Below are 22,912 nucleotides of genomic sequence, written 5' to 3' on the forward strand. Positions count from 1 at the left end.
GGAAAAAGGAAGGGTGAAGGAATGAAATTTTCTCCTTCTTCTTATGCAAGCTCCACTCCACTGAGTAAAGGAATCAGTTTCATCCCCTTGTCACTCATCAGCCTGCTGACCTACACGGTATTTCCTCTGTGTGGATCCTGTGACCTCAGATTTGATCTTTCCAGGGACTGGAAGGGAATAGAGAAGTATGTAGGAAAACTTAGTATATGCATATGGTTGGATACGTGCCATTATATAAAAATGTTACGTATTAATATAATGTGAACCATGTCAGGAACATTAGGGCCAGGATAATTCAGTTACATTTCTATATATCTGTGTTTACATTTCATGGTTTGAGCTTATTTTATAGTGTCTTGCATGTAAAGTTTGTCCATATTATTGAAAGCATCCATTCTGATGACGTCCATTCATTCCCATATTAACAAAATTAGTTGGACAAAGGGGCGCACTGTCCTTGGGTTCACTCTTCTTGGGTTGAGGAAAACCGTTTAAGACCGCTGCAGGTGTGTTCACTGCATGACCCAGGGGGAGAAGAGGCTCTTGCCTCCAGCCCCCATGCTGTGTTTTTCTGACCCCAAATGGAACCAGGGCCTGTATTAGGTATAAAGGATTGCTCTAGAAATAGGGAGTGATTTTTGAGTATTATTATGTGCAGGGATGGCTCTGGGGCGAATAGCGCCCTAGGCAGACATCTCCCCGGCACTCCCCCGCTGTGCTCCACTCGCCCCCCCCACTGCAGCTCACTCACCCCCTCTCTCCATGGCTAAAACTAAGCCCTGCTGCTTTGCAGTCTGCGCCTGCGCGTTTTGTTAAGAGTCTCTTAACAAAATGCACAGGTGTGGTCTGTGAAGCCATCAGAGCTTAGTTTTAGTTGCAGCGAGTGGGAGGAGGGGAGCAAACGAGCAGAGTGCCACAGCGGTGGGGGGGGGATGGCGAGGGCAGCAGTGGCAGGCCGAAGGGGGCTAGCAGCTGTGGGCAGGGGAGGGAGGCAAACTAAGCGTTTGCCTGGGGCACCGGGGGGGGGGGAGAGAGCCCAATTTGCGAACCCCCGCCTCTCGGCGCCCTAGGCAACCACCTAGTTTGCCTAGCGGATGAGCCGACTCAGATTATGTGTGTGGATATTAGGCTTCAGTTGTATGTGTGTCCAAATGATGACATTGGTCGAATATTTTCTAGTATTGTCTAATTGACTGGGCAGTGGTTGGGTGATGATCTCTCCCACATTGTTTTTCCCATTTGACAAGGTCCTCCTACCTCTGGTGGGCTTCGATCCATCAACCAAAATTTTCACTTGATCATGATCATCAGGGGTGGAATTCTAGCAGGAGCTCCTTCGCATATTAGGCCACACACCCCTGATGTAACCAGTCCTCCAGGAGTTTACAATGCTCTTTTTTGTAAGCTCTTGCAGGATTAGCTACATCAGGGGTGTGTGGCCTAATATTCAAAGGAGCTCCTGCTAGAATTCCACCCCGATTATGATAATTCATAGCAGTCCTTACTTCATTCACTTTCTCCCAATTGTCTTCTCTTACTAATTTTCCTCACCATCTGTCTCACACCTTCTCTGTTTCTTGTTCATTATTTATTAATTTATGTTAAACATTTCTGTCCTGCCTTATCTTCTCAGAATCAAGGCATTTACTGTCTGTAAGGCTGATTAATGGTACCCCAACGTGTAGCCCCATGGCACAGTGTGGTAAGCTGCAGTATTGCAGTCCGAGCTCTGCTCAAACCTGAGTTCAATCTTGGCGGATGCTGAGTTCACGTAGCCAACTCAAGGTTGACTCAGCCTTCCAACCTTCTAAGGTTGATAAAATAAGTACCCAGCTTGCTGGGGGTAAAGTATAGATGACTGGGAAAGGCAATGGCAAACCACCCTGTACAAAGTCTGCTGTGAAAATGTTGTGATGCGACGTTACTCCAGAGTCAGAAACAACTGGTGCTTGTGGAGGGGACTACCTTTACCTTTTTAACATGTCTTACTCAGGTCTGATTCAAATATTCATTGGAAGAGTTATAGGATCTCCCATGAGAGATTGAAATTACTACCTCATTTGAGAGGGTTTTCTGAAGTCATGCCAGATGACTTTGCAAGCCACTGTGCTGCAATAATACCTGCTTTAAATTCAGCATAGAACATAAGGAGGGGAATGAAGAAGATATAGCAATATCTAAATCTAAGTGGAAAGGTATTTTACTAACCATCAGACAATATGCGTTTATAAACTTCTGTTGGATTAGATTGCAGAAGCTTCTCTGGGAAATGTATCGGACATCATACAGACTGGAGGCATTGGATGTGACTATTTATTTATTGTATGCAAGAGTTACACACCAGAAGCATATAATAATATAAAATACATAACCAAGTAAATACAATGGGTATGCAGACTGATTGGCTAATCCCCCTAAATACCAATATCTAAATTTTCAGCCCACTCAGTGGCATCTGTGGAGAGTACAAGGAACTCCATAACATCTCCCTGGGAAGCACGACACATTCCTGTGACAGCTGGAAAATAGTTCAGCAAGCTGCACCACAGTTGCATTCGGGTCCAGGTATTCTTGCCCCATGCTCTTGAAGGGATCTTTCCCACACCTCTTAAAGAGGCAGTGGTCCGTCCCCTCTTAAAAAAACCATCAGCAGACCCGGCCACATTGGCGAACTATCGGCCGGTGTCAAACCTTCCCTTCTTGGGTAAGGTCATAGAGCGGGCGGTGGCGACTCAGCTGCAGGGATTCCTGGAGGACACGTCCGCACTGGATCCATTCCAGTCCGGCTTTCGGCCAGGTCACGGGGCGGAGACAGTTCTGGTCGCCCTCATGGATGATCTTATGCGACATCTGGATCAGGGCGGTTCTGCAGTGCTGCTGTTACTAGATCTGTCAGCCGCTTTTGACACGGTTGACCACCAGCTACTGACTGACCGCCTCACCGATGTGGGGATACAGGGATCTGCCTTGCAGTGGCTGACTTCCTTTCTCCAAGATCGGGGACAAAGGGTGGTGATAGGGGAGGAAGCATCCCAGAGGCACCCCCTTAGTTGCGGGGTGCCGCAGGGAGCGGTCCTATCCCCGATGTTATTTAATATCTATATGCGCCCCCTTGCCCAGATAGTCAGGAGGTATGGACTGGGTTGCCATCAATATGCGGATGACACCCAGCTCTACCTAATGATGGGTGGCCAGTCTGACTGTACCCCGGAAAATCTAGACCTGGCATTACAAGCCGTGGCCTCCTGGCTCAGACTGAGTCGGCTGAAATTGAATCCGACGAAGACGGAGGTTCTCTACCTGGGTCGGGGCGGTCCGGGGAGAGAGATCCAGCTGCCGGCCCTTGACGGGGTGCCACTAATACCGGTCCCCAAGGTCAAGAGCTTAGGCGTGCTCCTCGAGTCCTCCCTTACAATGGAGGCTCAGGTGGCAGCCACTGTTAGATCTGCCTTTTTCCATCTTCGGCAAGCACGGCAGCTGGCCCCTTACCTGGACCGCAGCGACCTAGCGACGGTAATCCATGCTACGGTCACCTCAAGAATAGATCACTGTAATGCTCTCTACATGGGGCTACCCCTGACGCTAACCCGGAGACTACAACTAGTGCAGAACGCTGCGGCACGGCTGTTAATGGGGCTACCACGACGGGAGCACATTCGGCCAGTGCTGAGAGAGCTACACTGGTTGCCTGTTGTGTTCCGAGTTCGCTTCAAGGTGTTGGTATTAACCTTTAAAGCCCTATATGGTCAGGGACCTGCCTATCTGCGGGACCGCCTTTCCCCATATATCCCCCAGAGAGCACTGCGATCAGGGGCAACAAAACTGTTGTCTGCCCCTGGCCCAAAAGAAGCCAGGCTATCCGCAACAAGATCTAGGGCCTTCTCGGTGGCAGCACCAGAACTCTGGAACACCCTCCCAGAAGCTATAAGGGCCCTGCGGGATTTGTCGGCGTTCCGCAGGGCCTGTAAGACCGAACTGTTTAGGCAGGCTTTTCTGGTTGACTGAAAATGGGCTGCCACCGGACATCCTACAGAAGCTGGCGGTCATAGTCAGAACCCAATACCGCCAGACTAGATTGAGATAGCGTACTAGTTTTTAACTTGATAAATGTTTTATGGTTTTATATGTTTTATGGAATTGATTGTTTTTATGATACTGTAAGCCGCCCTGAGTCCGCTTGCGGAGAGGGCGGGATATAAATGTAAAGTAATAAATAAATGTAAACCACAGGTCTGCACAACTGCCAAATCTTGTTCATATTCTATTAGCCATCTTCCATATTTTACATGGGAAGTCAAACTCTGCAGGCCTCTCATTGCTGGCACATCATCTTCACACTTGGATGATTAATTGTTTTCAGAACTTGGGCCTAAAAGGTTAACTTTCCCTCTACAGGCTTTGTACATATCTTCCATGAATATGGAACAGGTTGACATTGTTTCCCCTCAGAATTATTTCATTATTACCATGCAAATATTAATACAAACTTGTAGAACATTCCAAAATGGAGCCTTTGGATTGAGGAGATTGGCCATTCGTGAAAATGTCATATAGAGATGCAGAATGAAGTTGGTTACTTTTTCATCTGGAATAATAATGAAGCAGCATTTCTATTCCCATAGTTTTAAAAAGATTTAATTCACAACCTCTAAAGAAAATGTTTAAGTGTTAATACTAAAAAAAAAAATTACACAGCTTCATTAGAATGACAATCATATTGGTTTAGATTCTCCTTCATTCTGTACTTTTTCTTTCTCTGTATTTTTTACATAGTCACCTGATATTTTCCTCATATTTTAAAAGATTCTGCTTTTTCCTTTCCCAGAAGTATGTGTTCATTTGTTCAATAATTTAAGGAAAAAATAAAATATTTATTTTAAAAGTAGGTGGAACTCCTGAAGCCTTTCTATAAGAAGTTTTCTGTTTCATTACCCAGCTCTTCCCACTCTAAAACCTGATTCTGTCTGCTTTGTTCTATTCATCGTGATGCTCACCCACTTTGTTTGACTCAGTCACCTCCTCCTCAGCTATCCCCACTAGACTTGAGTCTAGAATAAAAGTCTGGTAATGTAGTAACAGCAAAATAAATAAATAAGGGAAGCAAAATAGCACTAACCAGACTCTGACTTTTATGTAAGCAATCTTTTAAATACTTCACAGTGCTATAGTGCAGCAGTAACAGTTAACTAACATTCCAGAAATGTTTGACAAAGCAAATAGTGATCATCTGTGAGGACTGTTCAGTTCAAAACCTTTATAAATTAATTGGATGAAGGAATAGAAGGGGTGCTTATTATATTTGCAGATGATACTAAATTGGGAGGGGTAGCAAATATGATAGAAAACAGAGTCAAGATACAGGATGATCTTGACAGGCTGGAAAACTGGACTAAAACAAATAAAATGAATTTTAACGAGGATAAATGTAAAGTTCTGCATTTTGGTAGGAAAAATCCAATGCATAATTATAGGATGGGGGAGACTTGTCTTGGCAGTAATATCTGCGAAAAGGATCTACGGGTCTTAGTGGGCCATACATTCAACACAAGTCAGCAGTGTGATGCAGTAGCTAAAAAGGCAGTGTGATGCGGTATCAACAGAAGTATAGTGTCCAGATCATACGAAGTGATGGGATTGCTTTACTCTGCTCTGATTAGACTTCACCAAGAGTAGTGTGTTCAGTTTTGGGCACCACAGTTTCAGAAGAATATAAACAAGCTGGAACATGTCCAGAGGAGGGCAATGAAGATGGTGAGGGATCTGGAGATCAGGTCCTATGAGGAAAGGTTGAAGGAGTTGGGTATGTTTAGCCTGTAGAAGAGATGACTGAGAGGTGATATGATCACCATATTCAAGTATTTGAAAGACTGTCATAGAGAAGATGGTGTAGCATTGTTTTCTGTGGCCCAGAAGATCGGCCCAGAACCAGCGGGTTGAAATTAAACATTAGTTAAATATTAGGAAAAACTTCCTGACATTATTAGGAAGAACTTCTTTAGTGGAACAGGCTTCCTCAGGAGGTGATGGGCTCTCCATCTTTGGAGGCTTTCAAAGAGGTTAGATGCTCATCTGACAGTAATGCTGATTCTGTGAACTTAGGAAGATCATGAGAGGGAGGGAAGGAAGTGTTGCATCAGTACTTAGTTCTTGTGGCCCTTTCTTACATGCCCAGGGAGATGCTGATTGCCACTTTGGGATCAGGATCTTGCAGGGGTTTTTTTGTCATCTTCTGGGCATGGAACAGGGTTCACTGGGTGTTGGTGGGGGAGGTATTTGTGAATTTCCTGCATTGTGCAGGGAGTTGGACTAGATGGCCCTGGATGTACCTCCCAGCTCTATGATTCAAGGACTCATTATGAAAATATAAATGTTAAATTATATTTCATAAAATTGAACATTTTTAAAAAAGCAGTCTTAGAATTCTGGTCCATTTGAGAAATAGCTAGTTGGGTTTTTGTTTTGTTTTTTGTTTTTCAATTGTACTAATGACCTCCCAGCTTTAGGAAATAAATGTAATCAATTAATCAATCTTGCTTGCCCCCTAGGAAGGCCACAGCAAATCTCGGAAACCTGAAAGCACTAGTAGCTATAATTACAGGGTTGTAAAAGAGGTAAGCTTCATCTCTTTCCCCAGCCTGATTTCCTGTGCTCTGTCCTTTTTCTTCAATAACTTGAGGACTATCCCGGTAGATTGTCCACAGGGACTGTGGAACGTTCCCCATGTGATAGAAGTTGACACATGTGCATCGGGTAAATTCCAGTAGCACCTTGAAGACCAACAACATTTAGGGGGTGTAAACTGACAAAGGGAGCTTTGACTCCCGAAAGCTTATACCCCAAAATCTGGTTGATCTTTGAGGTGCTACTGGACTTGAATCTAGCTGTTCTACTGCAGACAACATGACTAGTGGCTACCCTCTGAAACATATGTGTATCAGAGCATTTGCAAACTTTGCTGGATCACAGCTCTAACTAGGGGCTGGGGTAGGATCATTAGATATAATTCAGGCAAGTTACAATTTAAATGCAATCTAAATGTAATAAAGAGAATAAAGGTCATAATGATTTAACTAGATTTTTAAACTCTTAGCAGTGAGATAACAAAATCATCAAGGCAAATTTTCCCTTTGGAAGAATGGGGGGAAATTGCAATGTAATATTAATTTATGGACAAAGAAATATTCACATTAACTATATTTACAGGTTTATTTCAGAGCTGTGTGTGCTTTGCTGCTTCCTTTCCCACTAGAAAATCCAAATTTTGCACCTAGAAAAGTTCTGAGTTCTGTGATTTGTATAAATGAAGCAAATTGGCCAGGCATTGTTCATATTTGCCACGACATCCTTAAAAGAGAACTTGGTTTCCTAGAAATGGAAGTGGAGATTCATTACCCACTTCCAATTTCTGTGTATACATTGTTCAGTGATGAAACGCACACAGCCCTGACACCACTGCTATGTCACTTGCATACTTCATAGTATATGAATTATGTTTTTCTCATAAAGTCTATGTAGTGCCATTCTGTCATCCATTGAGAGAAAAAGCCTTCTTCCAGCACTGTGAGAAAAGTATAAAAATGACATGATGTTTTCAAACAAATATATCTTTGCAGATTTTGCTTCGACTTAGCAAGCTTTGTGTCCAGGAGAGCATCGTGGTCAGGAAAAGCCGAAAGCAGCAGCAGAGGTTACTCCGAAACATGGGAGCTCACACAGTGGTTCTTGAGCTCTTACAAATCCCATATGAGAAAGTAAGGTTTGCATGTGTCTGTTCCTTTAGTGGATTTGTAAAGTATCTTTAGATCTTCCTTCTTACATTTGTATTGAACATCAAGGAAGATGGTAACTCGACTCTTTTTCTAGCAGAAGCTCCTCTGCATATTAGGCCATGCTCCCTGATGTAGCCTATCTTCCAAGAGCTTAGAGGGCTCTTAGTACAGGGCCTACTGTAAGCTTCAGGAGGATTGACTACATTAGGGGTGTGTGGCCTAATATGCAGAGGAGCTCCTGCTAGAAAAAAAGCCCTGTGGTAACTACTCATCTCTTTCTGGGTTTAGCAACAGATCTGGCCTCTCCAACAATGACTCCATCATTCTCAGTGTGCCAGGAACTGCCACCAAATGAGGTCTGGTGCAGCCCCCACCAAGCCCAGAGCTGCCACTGCTGAGGTCTGGGCTGAGCCGGCCTCTACTCCTCCACCTTGTCTCCAGCTGGCCTGGCTGTTGGCAGAAGCCCTGTGAAGGGGCTTGAGGAGCCCACTAGGCTCCATGGCAGGTAGCAGCCTTCAACACTTCCTGTCTCCATCACAGCCTTTTGGCATCAGTTGGTGATATCGTCTGGTGCTGAGAGGGCAACAGCAGCAAAAGGAAGGCCCCCCCCACAGACATTGTCAAGCCACCCAGCAAACCCATCAGCTGTAGCCCTAACCACCCAGCCAGCATGGTGTAAAAGGAAACAAGAAGGGTATGAACTCCAGGGAGAGTGGGCCAGGACAGTGTAACAAGTGCTTGCTCAAGAACAAGGAGGGGAAGGGCAGACTGGGGTATGGTAGACACTGGAGAAGGGTGGCTCATTCATAAGCCCAAGTATTTGTCCAGTCATGACTAAGGGATTGGGCCAAGGATACTTGCCAATGTATAAAAGGAACTCCACAGCCAGGCCAGGGAGGAGTGCAAATGAGATGCTGAGCCTGAAGCAGAGGCACCAGCGATCCTGGGAGGGGAAAGAGGGTGGACCTGGGTACAGTAACTCTTGCCCCCCCTTCCTTATTCTGAAGCTGGAGGAATGCAGGGTGTCAGGATACAATGGTCAAGGGAACAAGGATGAGGCTGATAGTGGATGCTTAACCAAAAACATTATTTATTTTTTTGGGGGGGTTGTTAACCACTTAACCAACATATTATTCCACAGGTGCTTGTTGTAGTAACTTCCTCCTGCAATCAATTGCCAATCAAATCTTTGTACGCAATTTATAGAATGTGGATCCCCAAATTTTATTACTTCATAAATAAATATGTTCAAGTAGCACAAATTCAAAATGAAATTGTTTATTTGGTAATATTTGTTTTCATGGAAGTCATAAGGACTGCCAAGTCAACATGTTTTAGAACCCCTAGAGGAGACAATAGGAGAACCAGAATACCACATTAGATCCCAGAAGGGGCAGTCGAACAACTCTCATTGGGGATCACACCAATTTCTTTGGGATCAGTTTGAGTTATCACACTGGGCCACTTTGTGTTGCCATTGCCACAATTGTTGAATCCAAGATGGTGGAAAGGGCAATCTTTCAAACAATTGGGGGCAATAATAATAATAAGAAGAAGATATTGGATTTATATCCCGCCCTCCACTCCGAAGAGTCTCAGAGCGGCTCACAATCTCTTTTACCTTCCTCCCCCACAACAGACACCCTGTGAGGTGGGTGGGGCTGGAGAGGGCTCTCACAGCAGCTTGCCCTTTCAAGGACAACCTCTGCCAGAGCTATGGCTGACCCAAGGCCATGCTAGCAGGTGCAAGTGGAGGAGTGGGGAATCAAACCCGGTTCTCCCAGATAAGAGTCCGCACACTTAACCACTACACCAAACTGGCTCTCCAATAGAGGCTGCTACAATACTGCCAAGACTATATTGCCTGTCTTTTACAGCCAAATCATCAAAGTTCAGCAGCTATTCACATGGCTCTGTTCCATGTGTCATCCTTCAGGTGTACACAACTGTCAATCTGATTTAAGATGGGAAAAAGGGTACATATTCCATTCCCCTTTCAGTCATCTCAAAAAATGATGTGGGGAAAATCAGCAATGTCTGGTAATTGCACAAGTCTTCTACAGTAGGAAAATGATATTTCTAGACCAAAAATGGGAGCTCTATTTAGAAAGTTAAATGTAGAATTAGGGTGGCTCCATACTGAGGCCATTCTCCACAATGGTCATTTCCCTCCCATTATTAGTAGCTTGCAGAATTACAACAAAAGGTATTAAGCTTTTTCCATCTTTTTTTGGATTTTCTCATTCACACAAGAGGTTAAATCCTCTTTCTCCCAGTTGTGAAACTGTATTTCTGTCATTTTTTCCCAGTTCAATCCTATCAGCACTGTTACATCATGACACCTAATATCACCTAATGGTAGATATAGAAATAGTGGCAATTCACAACAGTATAATAGCACCAATTAATTTTTAAAAAATGATGACTAGAGCAAGCATATCTGATATTGATATCCGGAGCAAAGCTTTCCACATGTGCCAAGCTCCACATCTCTCTAAGAACATGGTAGAATAGTAGCACAAACACACACTGCTGAAGCTGCACATATAGTCAGCAAAAAACAAAACACAACAAATAATTGCCTAGAATAAATGGAGCTTGCCTAGAATAAATGGCAAAACAACAACAGGAGAACAGTGGATTGTTAAAGATGTTTGAAACCACTGCTATAACTGTGTACAAATGATGGTGATTGTACTGCATTTTACTAGTGTGGTTGGTTGCTCGCTGTGGAACTCTTTCTTGTTTGTTTGTTTGTTTGTTTGGTGCATTTTAAACCACCCTCCCCTTGCCAGGACAGGGCTCAGGGCAGTGTACAATATAATAAATTCATATCATGCATGATTAAAACACTTTTAAACTATAAAAACACAATAATTAGCCTAAAAGACGTTGCTAAAAGTTCCAGTAGTGACAGTGTCTCACCAGGGGGGTGGGCAGGTGTAGAAGTGCCTGGAGGTTGAAAACGTTGGTGTCCTCAATCAAATGCCTGGTAGAACTCTCTGTCTTACAGGCCCTGTGAAATGATGCAGTAGATTCGGTAGAGAGTTCCACCAGATTCGGTAGAGAGTTCCACCAGATTCGGTAGAGAGTTCCACCAGGTTGGAGCCAAGGTAAAAAACTTCCTGGCTCTGATCAAGGACAGTTGGATATCCCTTGGGCTGGGGAACCACCAGTAAGTTCTGATCTACTGAGTACAATGCTCTTCTGGAGGTATACTGGGAGAGGTGGTCCTGAAGATACAGGGGTCTCAGACCATTAAGATCCTTAAAAGTCAACAACAGAACCTTGAACTTGAACCTGTATTCCAATGGAAGCCACTGCAGCTCACGCAGCACAGGATGAAAGTGTGCTGCATGTGGAGTCCCTGTAAGGAACCACACTGCTGCATTTGGTACCGCTTGGAGTTTCTGGGTCAGCCTCAAAGATGGTAATAATAATAATAAGTTTTTATTTATACCCCGCCCTCCCCGCCAAGGCAGGCTCAGGGCGGCTTACAAAGCATGATATAATATCATGGTATAACAATAAACAGATAATAAAATCAGTAAACAACGGCATAAATACAATATATAAATTAATATTAAAATTAAGCTAAAACAATACAATGGTGCTACAATCTCTGTTTGTCCAAGATAGTGTAATATTAGTTCTGGTTCCATCTTAAAAGGCTAATTGGAAGATGGCAGTTTTGCAGGCCCTACGGAACTGATTAAGATCCCGTAGGGCCTGCACCTCTTCCGGCAGCTGATTCCACCATTGGGGCGCTTTTATGGAGAAGGCCTGCTCCCTGGTTGTTTTTAGTTTGGCCTCCTTAGGCCCAGGGATTTCCAAAAGATTTTGTGAGCTGGAGCGCAGTGCTTTCTGGGGAACATATGGAGAGAGGCGGTCCCTAAGGTAGGCAGGTCCTCGGCCATATAGGGCTTTAAAGGTGATAACCAGCACCTTGTAATGAACCTGGTATACAATTGTAATGAACCTGGTATACAATTGGCAGCCAGTGCAGTTCCCGCAGCCTAGGCCGCACATGTTCCCACCGAGGTAGTCCCACTAGCAGCCTGGCTGCTGTGTTCTGCACTAGCTGCAGTTTCCGAGTTCAGTACAGGGGCAGCCCCATGTAGAGGGCATTACAGTAGTCCAATCTCAAGGTGACCGTCGCATGAATCACTGTTGCCAGGTCACCTCGTTCCAAGAAGGGGGCCAACTGTCTCGCCCATCTAAGATGAAAAAAGGCAGATTTGGCAGTGGCAGCTATTTGGGCCTCCATTGTCAGGGAAGACTCCAGTAGCACTCCCAAGCTTCTGACTTCACGCACTGGTACCAGTGGCGCCCCGTCAAAAGCTGGAGGGTGGATCCCTCCTTCTGGACTGCTGCGACCTAGGCAAAGGACCTCTGTCTCCACTGGATTTGCTGGTAGGCCCATGTAGAATGAATCATAGTAGTGTAATCTGGAAGAGACCATTATGTGGATTACTGTGGCTAGATCAGGGCGAGACAGGTAGGAAGCCTGTCCTGGCACAGTTGGGAAAAGACCAGTCTGGCAATATTTGTGACCTGGACCTTCATCCTGGAGATCTCATCTCTCAGAAGCAGCATTTGGAGGGGAGCATTTGGGCTATGTTTGAAAGCCAATTTGGTGTAGTGATTAAGTATGCGGACTCTTATCTAGGAGAATCAGGTTTGATTCCCCACTCCTCCACTTGCAGCTGCTGGAATGGCCTTGGGTGAACCATAGATCTTGTAGGAGTCATCCTTGAAAGGGCAGCTGCTGTAAGAGCTCTCTCAGCTCCAACTACAGGGTGTCTGTTGTGGGGGTGGGAAAGGTAAAGAAAATTGCAACTGCTCTGATACTCTGAGATTCAGAGTATAGGGCGGGATATAAATCTAGTATCTTCTTTTTCTTCTGCAGTAGGTAGAGAAGCAACAAGGAGGTTCTGCTCCACTGATAGAAGGGATTTTTGCAGGGTCCCAGTTATTGACCACATTCAGCTTTCTAAAATATATTGGCAGCTTCACTGATGAGTCTAAGAAAGTATTCATTAAAGAGCATCTGAAACAGATGTAACTCTTCAGGGCTTTATCATGGTTTCAGAAGCTAGATGAAGTCATATTATCCTACAATTTAAAAATATGTACTGGGCAAAGGGTTTGAGCCAGGGCTTTTTTTGTAGCAGGAACTCCTTTGCATATTAGGCCACACACCCTTGATGTAGCCAGTCCTCCAAGAGCTTACAGTAGGCCCTGTACTAAGAGCCCTGTAAGCTATTGGAGGATTGGCTACATCAGGGGTGTGTGGCCTAGTATGCAAAGGAGTTCCTGCTACAAAAAAAGCCCTGGTTTGAACAATATATTGTGTATTGTTTAAACATGCATATACTTTTAGGAAATAGGCTGTCTTCATCAGTAAAAAGTTAGAAATACAATTATAATGACACAGATATAGGTTCAGTGTCAGCATAAGCAGCTGTCAACATCCCAGTACCTTGAAAAATCTCTTGTGTTTTAACTACTAGAGTTTGTTCAGTAGTGGATAGAAATACTGATATTCAGCCATTTGCTGGACTATGTATGCCATATGACTAGCCTTTCACCTAAATCTGCTGCCTGGCCATTTGGTTTTAGTTCAATCTAGGGTTTCTGTATTTTTAAACCTTTGGGAATGTCTGTATTGTTGTAATTTACAGGCTGAGGATACAAGGATGCAGGAGATCATGAAACTTGCCCATGAGTTTCTGCAAAACTTCTGTGCCGGTAACCAACAGAATCAGGCCTTGCTGCACAAACATATAAATCTGTTTCTTAACCCTGGGGTAAGAAATTATTTATTAATCATATTTTTAGAGAGTAGAGAACAGTACTTTCTTCTTCTTCTTTTTTTAGCATTTGCCCTGGCCCTTTTTTGATACAAGGTTTTTCTTTCTTTTTTCCTATTGGGAAGCCCTTAAAAATTAAAAGGAATAAGATGCATTGCAGTGTACACATGAGGCCTACAAGAGATCTGCCACATACAGCACAGCCTGCTAGCCACATATTGTTATCTGGATGCTAATTTCTTGTACTTCCTGATTGTCTAGATTGAATCTCAAAAATGGAAGTGGGAGGAGCATCAAGTAGCTAAATGCCCATTGGCTTTTGTTTGTTTTCATGAACCAGAAGTAGTGTAGGTCTCTTGTATGCATTTATAGGGTAGGAAAAAGCCTGACATTTATAAGAAAAAGTGCAGGAAGCTGAAGCATGTGTAGGAAAGTCATCCCCAAAGGCCATCGTCAGAATTTTTGAAATTCTGGTTTTCTAGATCTTTGATTACCAAAACCTTTATCAGCCAATTTGTTCTTAGGGATTTTTGTTGCTTTCTATGTTGTAGTTCCTCAGGTATTTGGATTCTCTGAAGTTCTGGCATTTTCATATGATGTTAACACTAGGGTTGCCAAGTCCAATTCAAGAAATATCTGGGAACTTTGGGGGTGGAGCCAGGAGACATTGGGGTGGAGCCAGAAGCAAGGGTGTGACAAGCATAATTGAACTCCAAAGGGAGTTTTGGCCATCACATTTCAAGGGACTACACATCTTTTAAATGCCTTCCTTCCGTAGGAAATAATGAAGGATAGGGGCACCTTCTTTGGGGGCTCATAGAATTGGACCCCCTAGTCCAATCTTTTTGAAACTTAAGGAATATTTTGGGGAGAGCCACTGGATACTATACTGAAAATTTGGTGCCTCTACCTCAAAAAACAGGGCCCCCAGAGCCCCAGATACCCGTGGTTAAATTCTCCATTATTTTCTATGGGAATAAGTCTCCATAGGGAATCATGAGTACCCAGCAGACATTTCCCTCCCCTCCCCTTGCTTTCTGACGACCCTGAAGCGGGGGGAGGGCCTCCAAACAGGGGGATCCCCTGCCCCCACCTGGGGATTGGCAACCCTAGTTAACACTGGTCATTATTTGAATGATGATGGTTATTATTATTTCTGTCCCATTCAATAGATTTTGGAGGCAGTAACAATGCAACATATCTTCATGAATAATTTCCAGCTTTGCAGTGAGATTAATGAGCGGGTGGTTCAGCATTTTGTGCACTGCATTGAAACCCATGGAAGGAATGTCCAGTACATAAAGTTCCTACAGACAATTGTCAAGGCTGAAGGAAAGTTCATTAAAAAGTGTCAAGACATGGTTATGGCTGAGGTGAGAAAGCTGCACATTCCTAGAATGTTATGGATGTGAGAGAAACTTTATTGCGTGTTAAGTGCCAAGGTGCTATCATTATATAGTTGTTCAGATTTAGCATGGTATATACAGAGTTGTAGCAAATGGCTTTGAGTATTTTAACAATAAAGAGTGAACAACTCTGTAGCAGCCCTGTAAAAGTTTCTAAATCACTGGTCTGCTGGCTCAAATCCATTAGACTTCAAGATTTCATAAGAACATAAGAGAAGCCATGTTGGATCAGGCCAATGACCCATCCAGTACATCACCCTGTGTCACACAGTGGCCAAAAAAAAGTAGCTTTGACTGAAAGGTCGCTTTTCACTCATGCAAAGTTGTTGATAGTATTTTGTGGGTGGGAGGATTAGATACATAAGATCCATTTATCTTATTTATTCTGAGATTCTTTACTTGGCCCATTTTCTAGGGGTTTTTAGGCCGTTCCCACGCTTCCCTCCATTGTGTCTTCCAGTGAGGTGGGTTAGACTGAGAGAATGTGGTTGGCCCAAGATCACACAGTGAACTTCCTTGACAGAATTGGGGTTTGAACTTAGGGCTTCCCCATCATAGTCAGACATATCTAACCACTGCGTACTCTTTATCTGTGGTATGTGATAGTTTTTTCAAGTAAATGATATAACTGAGGACATAAAGCTAGTTCTGTGCAATGAACAATGGATGGAATCAAAACACTGTTCTCTTGGCAGCTTGTCAACGCAGGAGAGGATGTCCTTGTGTTCTACAATGACAGAGCCTCTTTCCAGACACTTGTGCAGATGATGAGATCTGAGCGGGATAGGATGGATGAGAACAGTTCTCTAATGTATCACATCCATTTAGTGGAGCTGTTGGCTGTCTGCACTGAGGGCAAAAATGTCTACACAGAAATCAAATGCAATTCTCTCCTCCCTTTGGATGATATTGTTAGAGTTGTAACCCATGAAGACTGCATACCTGAGGTAAGATGCCATACTGGTAAGTGCTGCTCAGGCTTGTGCATGCTGCTGGAGGTTGTGCGATAACAAGAACCACATGAATAAATAAGATGGAAGTTTTTCTTTAGCTTTGCTACAGAACAGGTGGAGATTCCCTCCTGCATGTGTGTGGGCATGCACAGTGTGTGTATGTGTATTCATGACTTTGATAGACTGATAACCATAATGTGTAGGGTACCGAAGAAGAAGAAGATGATGATATTGGATTTATATCCAATATCTCGGAGTCTCAGAGTGGCTCACAATCTCCTTTACCTTCTTCCCCCACAACAGACACCCTGTGAGGTGGGTGAGGCTGGAAAGGGCTCTCACAGCAGCTGCACTTTCAAGGCTGCCAGAGCTATGGCTGACCCAAGGCCATTCCAGCAGGTACAAGTGAAGGAATGGGGACTCAAACCCGGTTCTCCCGCACACTTAACCACTACACCAAACTGGCTCTCTCTTGGGTCACTGTAGCATTGCGGGTTCATCAGTTGCTTATAAGAAGGGACCTGAACACCATGGCAGAAACAAATCTTGTGATAACTTTTATGAGAAGATGGAGACATTGTCTGTTTGAAATCTTAATGTTAAAATGGAAAGTCAATTTTAACTTAGCTGTGTTCTGTGGAATGGCACATAGCTGGCATTCGCATTTGACTTAATAGACATAATGCTATCTCATCCCAGTGTTGTGGATTAAGAACTCATCCTTCCTCCCTGCAACCAGTGCTTCCCTCCCTTTAACTACAGCTAAGCAGTTTGCACCATGGTTTGCTAATCAGAGATCCCCTTAAATCAGGGTTTGAAGAAACCATGGCTTGGAGTGGTTATCAGATCCTGAATTAAGGTAAATCCTGGTTTGTCTTAACCATGGTTAACTTTGGTGATTTTTTTTTTAGAGCCACAGTAGAGTTCAGAAAGGAATTGCAGCAAAGTAGTACATGTTTCTCAGAAAGGAAGCCAACATTATGTCCACATTGACATTTTCTGAAATTTGTTACACCAAGATAATTTCAGAACATAGAACTGGTCATCAATTTGCGTAGACTGCAATGTAAACCAAAGAGCCCCTTTCATGGCAGGCTAGCTTCAAAATGTTTTGACTTTTGTATTATCCAAATATGAAGCAGGATCACACGATGGCTGTGTGTTGACTGACTAAGATGAAATGGTTAACATGAATTAATGACCTCCAGAAATGTCCTATTATTGCCCATTATTAAATGTTACATTTTGCTTTTTTATTTCAAAAATGTTTAGCTAACCTAAATGATAGCGTATGCATAAATGCTGCTTGTTTTTAATATTGTGCTGAATCATAGCAATGTTCCTTAAACTTCTCCAATTTACACTGTCAATTAGATATATGCTAAATGCAGACATTCATCCAGTTCACTGTGAATATATGTCACTGAAAGATATCAATTCAGTTTATTGAAAGTGAATGAAATATTTTAACAAAACTTAAAGGAATGTGCTTTGGTTTTTCCATCTACAGGTTAAAATTGCCTATATCAACTTCCTAAATCATTGCTACGTAGACACAGAAGTTGAAATGAAAGAGATTTACACAAGCAATCACATGTGGAAGCTCTTTGAAAACTTCCTTGTTGACATTTGCAGGGTAAGACAATATGTAAAGCCTAAAAACACAATGCAAGTGAACTGTTAACTAGTTTTCAGAGGTCATCAAATTGTAAAAACTGGAAAAAGTTGTACTCATTACATGTGAATATTTACTTACATTTGCTCACATGTACTCATTACATGTGAATATTTGCCTACAATAAATATGGTGTTCTGTAAGTCATATTTCTGCATTGTCTGTCTTAATGGTAATATATGTGGCCAAATGTAACAATATGCAGGCCATTCTTGAACATTCTAGGGATACACCGATGTTCTTGTAGTACAGTTATCAAGATGTGTCAACATCTGGAGAGCTACCGTTGGCCACCCCTGGTATACATCCTTTCTAGATCAACTGACTGGCCTTTCTGTCTCTGGTTGACATAGTTGTTTAAGTACAGTTATCTGTTAAGTTATTAACTAAATAAGCCAAATTAAATCAGTTGCTGAGGGTACAGGTTACATTCTGTTTGCTCCTAGCTGCTGTTTTCTGACTTTCCAACTGTGTATGGGAGTTATTTTAAATATAAAGGTTGAGTCTGTTTTCTCCTGTGTTGGGAGGTGGTAGGAATAGCAATATACCCTTGGGAAGTTTCTAAACTTTGGGTTTAGCTAGGTGTTGTTTAATCTTCCTTGGACTTGGAAGGGGGTTACAGGAATTTCTGATTTCTTGCTGTGAGTCTTTTGTAGCCAATAAAGCTCTTAGCAAGTATGAAGATTAGAAATAGTGAGTTCCTCTTTGTTCCTTAACTGCAATTTTTATGGGTTGTATACATTTGAATTAAAAATACCTAGTGGCTTAAGCAAACCTGTGTTTTCAGATCTGTGATGATTCAAACAGACAACTTCTTTAAAAGAAAAAAATAACATGAAGTTCTCAGGGGTCATTGATCTAGGTTGTTGGTTAAGTCTCTACCGCTTTAGTTTTAACAGATGCTGGCAATATTAGCTGTTCTCAGACCATTTGCTGAGCCCGTGTTCACTAGGTTCTGTCCTTCTGGTCAGGTTACTTAAGACTCTAATAATTCTTCTTTGTGGAACTTAATTGGTTCATGATTAATTTAGAATCTGTCTGGCTTACTGAGTTGTAACTTGTCTGGCTTGTAAAGTAACTACTTTTCATAATTAGGAATCCTTCAGCTGTGCCATGTAGTATAATGCTGACATTATATACTATTAAGCTTTATATTATATTATTATTTGGCATTATAGTATAATTGGTACTGGAATGAGACATCAGAATGGGCTGTACCATTTCAGAATGAAAGTGGGACCTGTATTTTTTTTAATGCTTCCACATGTAAAAACTCCTTGAGGAAAAAAGATCACAGAAGTGAGGAATGTGCTAGTCTAGTCTTTATTTATTTGTTGTATTTTAAAGAATTTATCTTGCCCTCAACATGAAGGTTCTCAGGGTCTCACAACAAGTAGTACTAGTTTACTTATTACTGTCAATGACCAGATTCAAGCATACAAGATAAAAAACATAATAGCTAAAAGTATGACATCATTAAGAATACAAGGATCATATTTCATGAAGAAAATACACCAGCTGTCATATTTCAAGAATTAAAAAAGAAAAAAACCCATATATTAATCTAAATTCTGAACAATAGAAGACTTAATAAATAGATCTGTTGTTTGCACACTTGATCTCTTGGGTACAAATCTTAGCTGTTACCTTAATGATAGCTGGAATTCCATCTATCAGTAGTTTCTCCAAACATGCCCTATCTGTCAGCACTACTTGTTAATCCAAAAAGGGGAAAATTGTTTTATCTCTAATTTCTTTATAGAAAGGACAGCAGATGAAGACGTGCCCCAGCATTTCCACCTTGCCAAGGGAGCAGGGGCAGATCCTTTTAGGATATGAGATCTTTGTGACAGGCAGAGTCACCCGGCTGTTAGGTTTAAATAGCTAGCAGCCATTTCACCAGTCGGTTTGGCTTCTAACAAGTGAAATGGTTGCAGCCATTTGCAGCTATTTCACTGGTGGGGAAGGAAAACTGAATGATGAAATGGCTGGCAGCCATTTGCAGCTATTTCACTGGTGGGGAAGGAAAACTGTATGATGAAATGGCTGGCAGCCATTTAAACCTAACAGGCCAGTTGTGAACCTGCACCACTCAGCTATTAGGTTTAAAAGGCCTAAGCAGATGAACCAAACTGGAAAAAAGCCTGGTAAATGTTCAGGGAAGGTGCTTTCCCCAAGCATCGGGTTGGGGGCTGTGAACCAGCCCAAGTTTGTGCCGAATTTTGGCTCAGGAACTGCTTCATGTCCATCCCTAGCCAGCAGAACAGCTATGGAGAAAGCATGCCATTGCTGTAAGGTTCTTTTCTTACAGCAATGGACTATATTGCTGTAGTTACAGATGTCAGGTGAATTTGGGCCTATCATAAAGACCTTAGGAGAAATATACAGATAATGGCAGTCCTTCAGATAATTTCACATTCTGTCCTAGGTTGTTTTCAGGTGGTTATTAAGATAGGGAAACATTAAAAATATAAATCTATCAACTGAAGTCTGAAATAATATAGTTCTACCACATCATTTTGCTATGTGGATCAGGCCTCAGTCCAAGTGATAAAGCAGGACTAAATAGATAAGGGGAGTCAAATGAAACTGTCTAATGAAAACGGCTTTGCCAGACTGGGATGAAGAATCTCCAAGAGGTCAAATTGCAATTAGGGCATGGATTCGGATCTAGCTGAGATGAGCTCACTTCCGTAAAGGGCGGGATGTAAATTATATGAAATAAATAAAATCTGTATTTTGGCATCCCAAAGATAAACTGGGGAAAAAATCCCAGATATATTCGGGGTAGATCTGAAAAAGAGCACAGAGGCTGGAGTACATTGCTCCGGCCTCTCAATTGTTTGTCAGACTTTCTACTGCAGTCTCTTTAAAGTTTAAATGTTTGTCAGTCACTACTTGATGGACGAATCTACAGTAGGGAAGGCAGTGTCACAGGTGATTTTTTGTTGATCAAACCACACTCACCTCCTTTGGAAAGTGACTTTGCTACTCTCCCATATGGGACTGCACATAAGCAATGATGATGAAAATGGCGTTTAGAACCAGAGGTGCTGCCTGACATGGGGGAAGCACTCCAAGACCCAATGGGGTCCCCACAATGTGGCCTAACTAGAGATCTTGCCAGGAAAAACAGGCCAAGTGAGAGCACTCTCTGTAAGGGCCGAAGGACTTGCCTAGGCTTGTCTGAAAAGCCTCTGTGTTAAGGCTACAAAACAGTTATCCTCTGTCTCTTCTCCCCCCCTCAACCAGTGATGGAATGTATGACATAATGAGTCCTCAGGTGCAGTATCTTTTGTCTCATTAATCTCTGGCTAGCAACTGCTGGCTAATCTCTTCTTTCTCCAATACTCCTTCCAAGCACCTTTTTGTGTTACCTTATGTTAATGTGTAGACCTATTCTCCTTCCTGCCCCCTCCCCTCAGAGTATCAATGTTAAATTATTGCCAAACATTAAAGCATGATGGCTGTTCCTGACCAACTATCAAGAGTCATTCTCACCTTTTGTCTCAACCTCGGAATCCATTCAGGAACCCAGGAAAAGCCCATCAGTGATCATTGAGATCGATCATAGCCCAGGAGTGGGTCTCCACCCCTCCAAATACTATAAAACAGGGGTGGCCAACGGTAGCTCTCCAGATGTTTTTTGCCTACAACTGCCATTAGCCCCAGCCATTGACCATGCTGGCTGGGGCTGATGGCAGTTGTAGGCAAAAAACATCTGGAGAGCTACCATTGGCCACTCCTGCTATAAAACATGAGAGCAAACCACACCTCCCTGTTCAATCTGTGGGCACATAGACAGGTTGTTTCCCTGTTACTCTAAGTAATGGGCCTCTTAGATATGGCACGGTGGCAGTGCATGTCCTCATCTTTAATTTCTAAATGGATGTCTTCACATCTGGACAGGTAGTATTGCCTTTATAATAAACCCTTAAAGTCCATATCTCTCACTTCTGTTTTCCAGTTGTATAATTTTTATTAATTTTAACTACAAAAAAAAAAGCATAAGCACAAGTACAAGTACAGAAACATCAAGGGTGGGGGGGAAATACAGAGTGGGAGATCAGAAACAAAGAAAGCTGCAAATATATCAGTTACATTTTTACCTCAAAACGAAATATCTAATCCTTTCTACCTGCAAGTATTGAGTTTTCCCCTTATATTCTACTGTCTTCATTTTCCATTATACATTTTTTACTAAGCTATTACTTAAAATACAAGTCTGAACTATTCTTCTTCAGCAAACATAGATATAAAAAAAAATCACCAAGTTCTCAACACAGAACTAACCATAAGCTTAACCATATTAAAAATACAAACTGACTTGTTATTTTAACAATATCATTGTTTAGATAGGCATAAAAAACAAATATTTCTTTATCCTTCTAGCTTACGTATTTCAAACGGATAGAGAAAGAGATCAAATTTAAAATAACATAAAAAGTGGAGAGATAAAAAAAATGGTAAACAAGGAGCATATTAGTTTATCTATCTCAATATAAGCAATTTCTCCAAACAAACATCTCTCTCTCTCTCTCTCGGCTTGACTTCGCGAACGAAGATTTAAGAAAGGTGCAGTAGTCCACGTCTGCTGCAGGCTCGCTGGTGGCTGACAAGACCAATGCGGGACAGGCAGGTCCGGCCACAGTGGCTGCAGGGAAAAGTCTGATTTGGGGTTGGTGCTGTAGCAGTACGATTCTTCCTCAATCTCCTTTTGTCCTCAAGACCAGCTATGCGTGTGTTCTCAAAGGAAGAGACAGCCTGGTGGATGGTGTACCTCCATGCTTTGCGATCTGAGGCTAGGTCAGACCACTGGTGATGGTTAATGCAACAGGTACCAAGGGATTTCTTCAAGGAGTCCTTGAACCTCTTCTTTGGTGCCCCTCTATTTCGATGGCCGGTGGAAAGTTCGCCATACAGGGCAATCTTAGGAAGGCGGTGGTTTTCCATCCTGGAGATATGCCCTGCCCAGCGCATCTTCAACAGCAATGCCTCGATGCTTGTAACCTCTGCCCGCTTGAGGACTTCAGTGTTGGTCACAAAGTCACTCCAGTGGATGTTGAGGATGGTGCGAAGGCAGCGCTGATGAAAGCGCTCAAGGAGTCGCAGATGATGACGGTATAATACCCACGATTCGGAGCCGTAGATGAGGGTTGTCATCACAACCGCTTTGTAAACATTGATCTTTGTGCCTTTTTTCAGATGCTTGTTGCTCCACACTCTTTTATGCAGTCGGCCAAATGCACGGTTTGCCTTTGCCAGTCTATTGTCAATTTCCTTGTCGATCTTGGCG

At 42.7% G+C, this 22,912-nt stretch overlaps 1 protein-coding gene across 6 annotated transcripts in view; it reads left to right on the plus strand.

Annotated features, from left to right (window-relative positions):
- The window catches only part of ITPR1 (inositol 1,4,5-trisphosphate receptor type 1), a 353,195-nt gene that overhangs the window by 193,851 nt on the left and 136,432 nt on the right, over positions 1-22,912 (plus strand). For all 6 annotated transcript variants that reach the window (XM_060239586.1, XM_060239588.1, XM_060239587.1 and 3 more), the window contains 6 exons: positions 6,546-6,611; positions 7,614-7,751; positions 13,454-13,579; positions 14,755-14,955; positions 15,684-15,935; positions 17,452-17,577. In XM_060239586.1, the coding sequence (XP_060095569.1) occupies positions 6,546-6,611; positions 7,614-7,751; positions 13,454-13,579; positions 14,755-14,955; positions 15,684-15,935; positions 17,452-17,577 (909 nt within the window). The remainder of the gene's footprint in view (positions 1-6,545; positions 6,612-7,613; positions 7,752-13,453; positions 13,580-14,754; positions 14,956-15,683; positions 15,936-17,451; positions 17,578-22,912) is intronic.

Source organism: Heteronotia binoei, chromosome 5, assembly GCF_032191835.1.
Source record: "Heteronotia binoei isolate CCM8104 ecotype False Entrance Well chromosome 5, APGP_CSIRO_Hbin_v1, whole genome shotgun sequence".
NCBI lineage: Eukaryota > Metazoa > Chordata > Lepidosauria > Squamata > Gekkonidae > Heteronotia > Heteronotia binoei.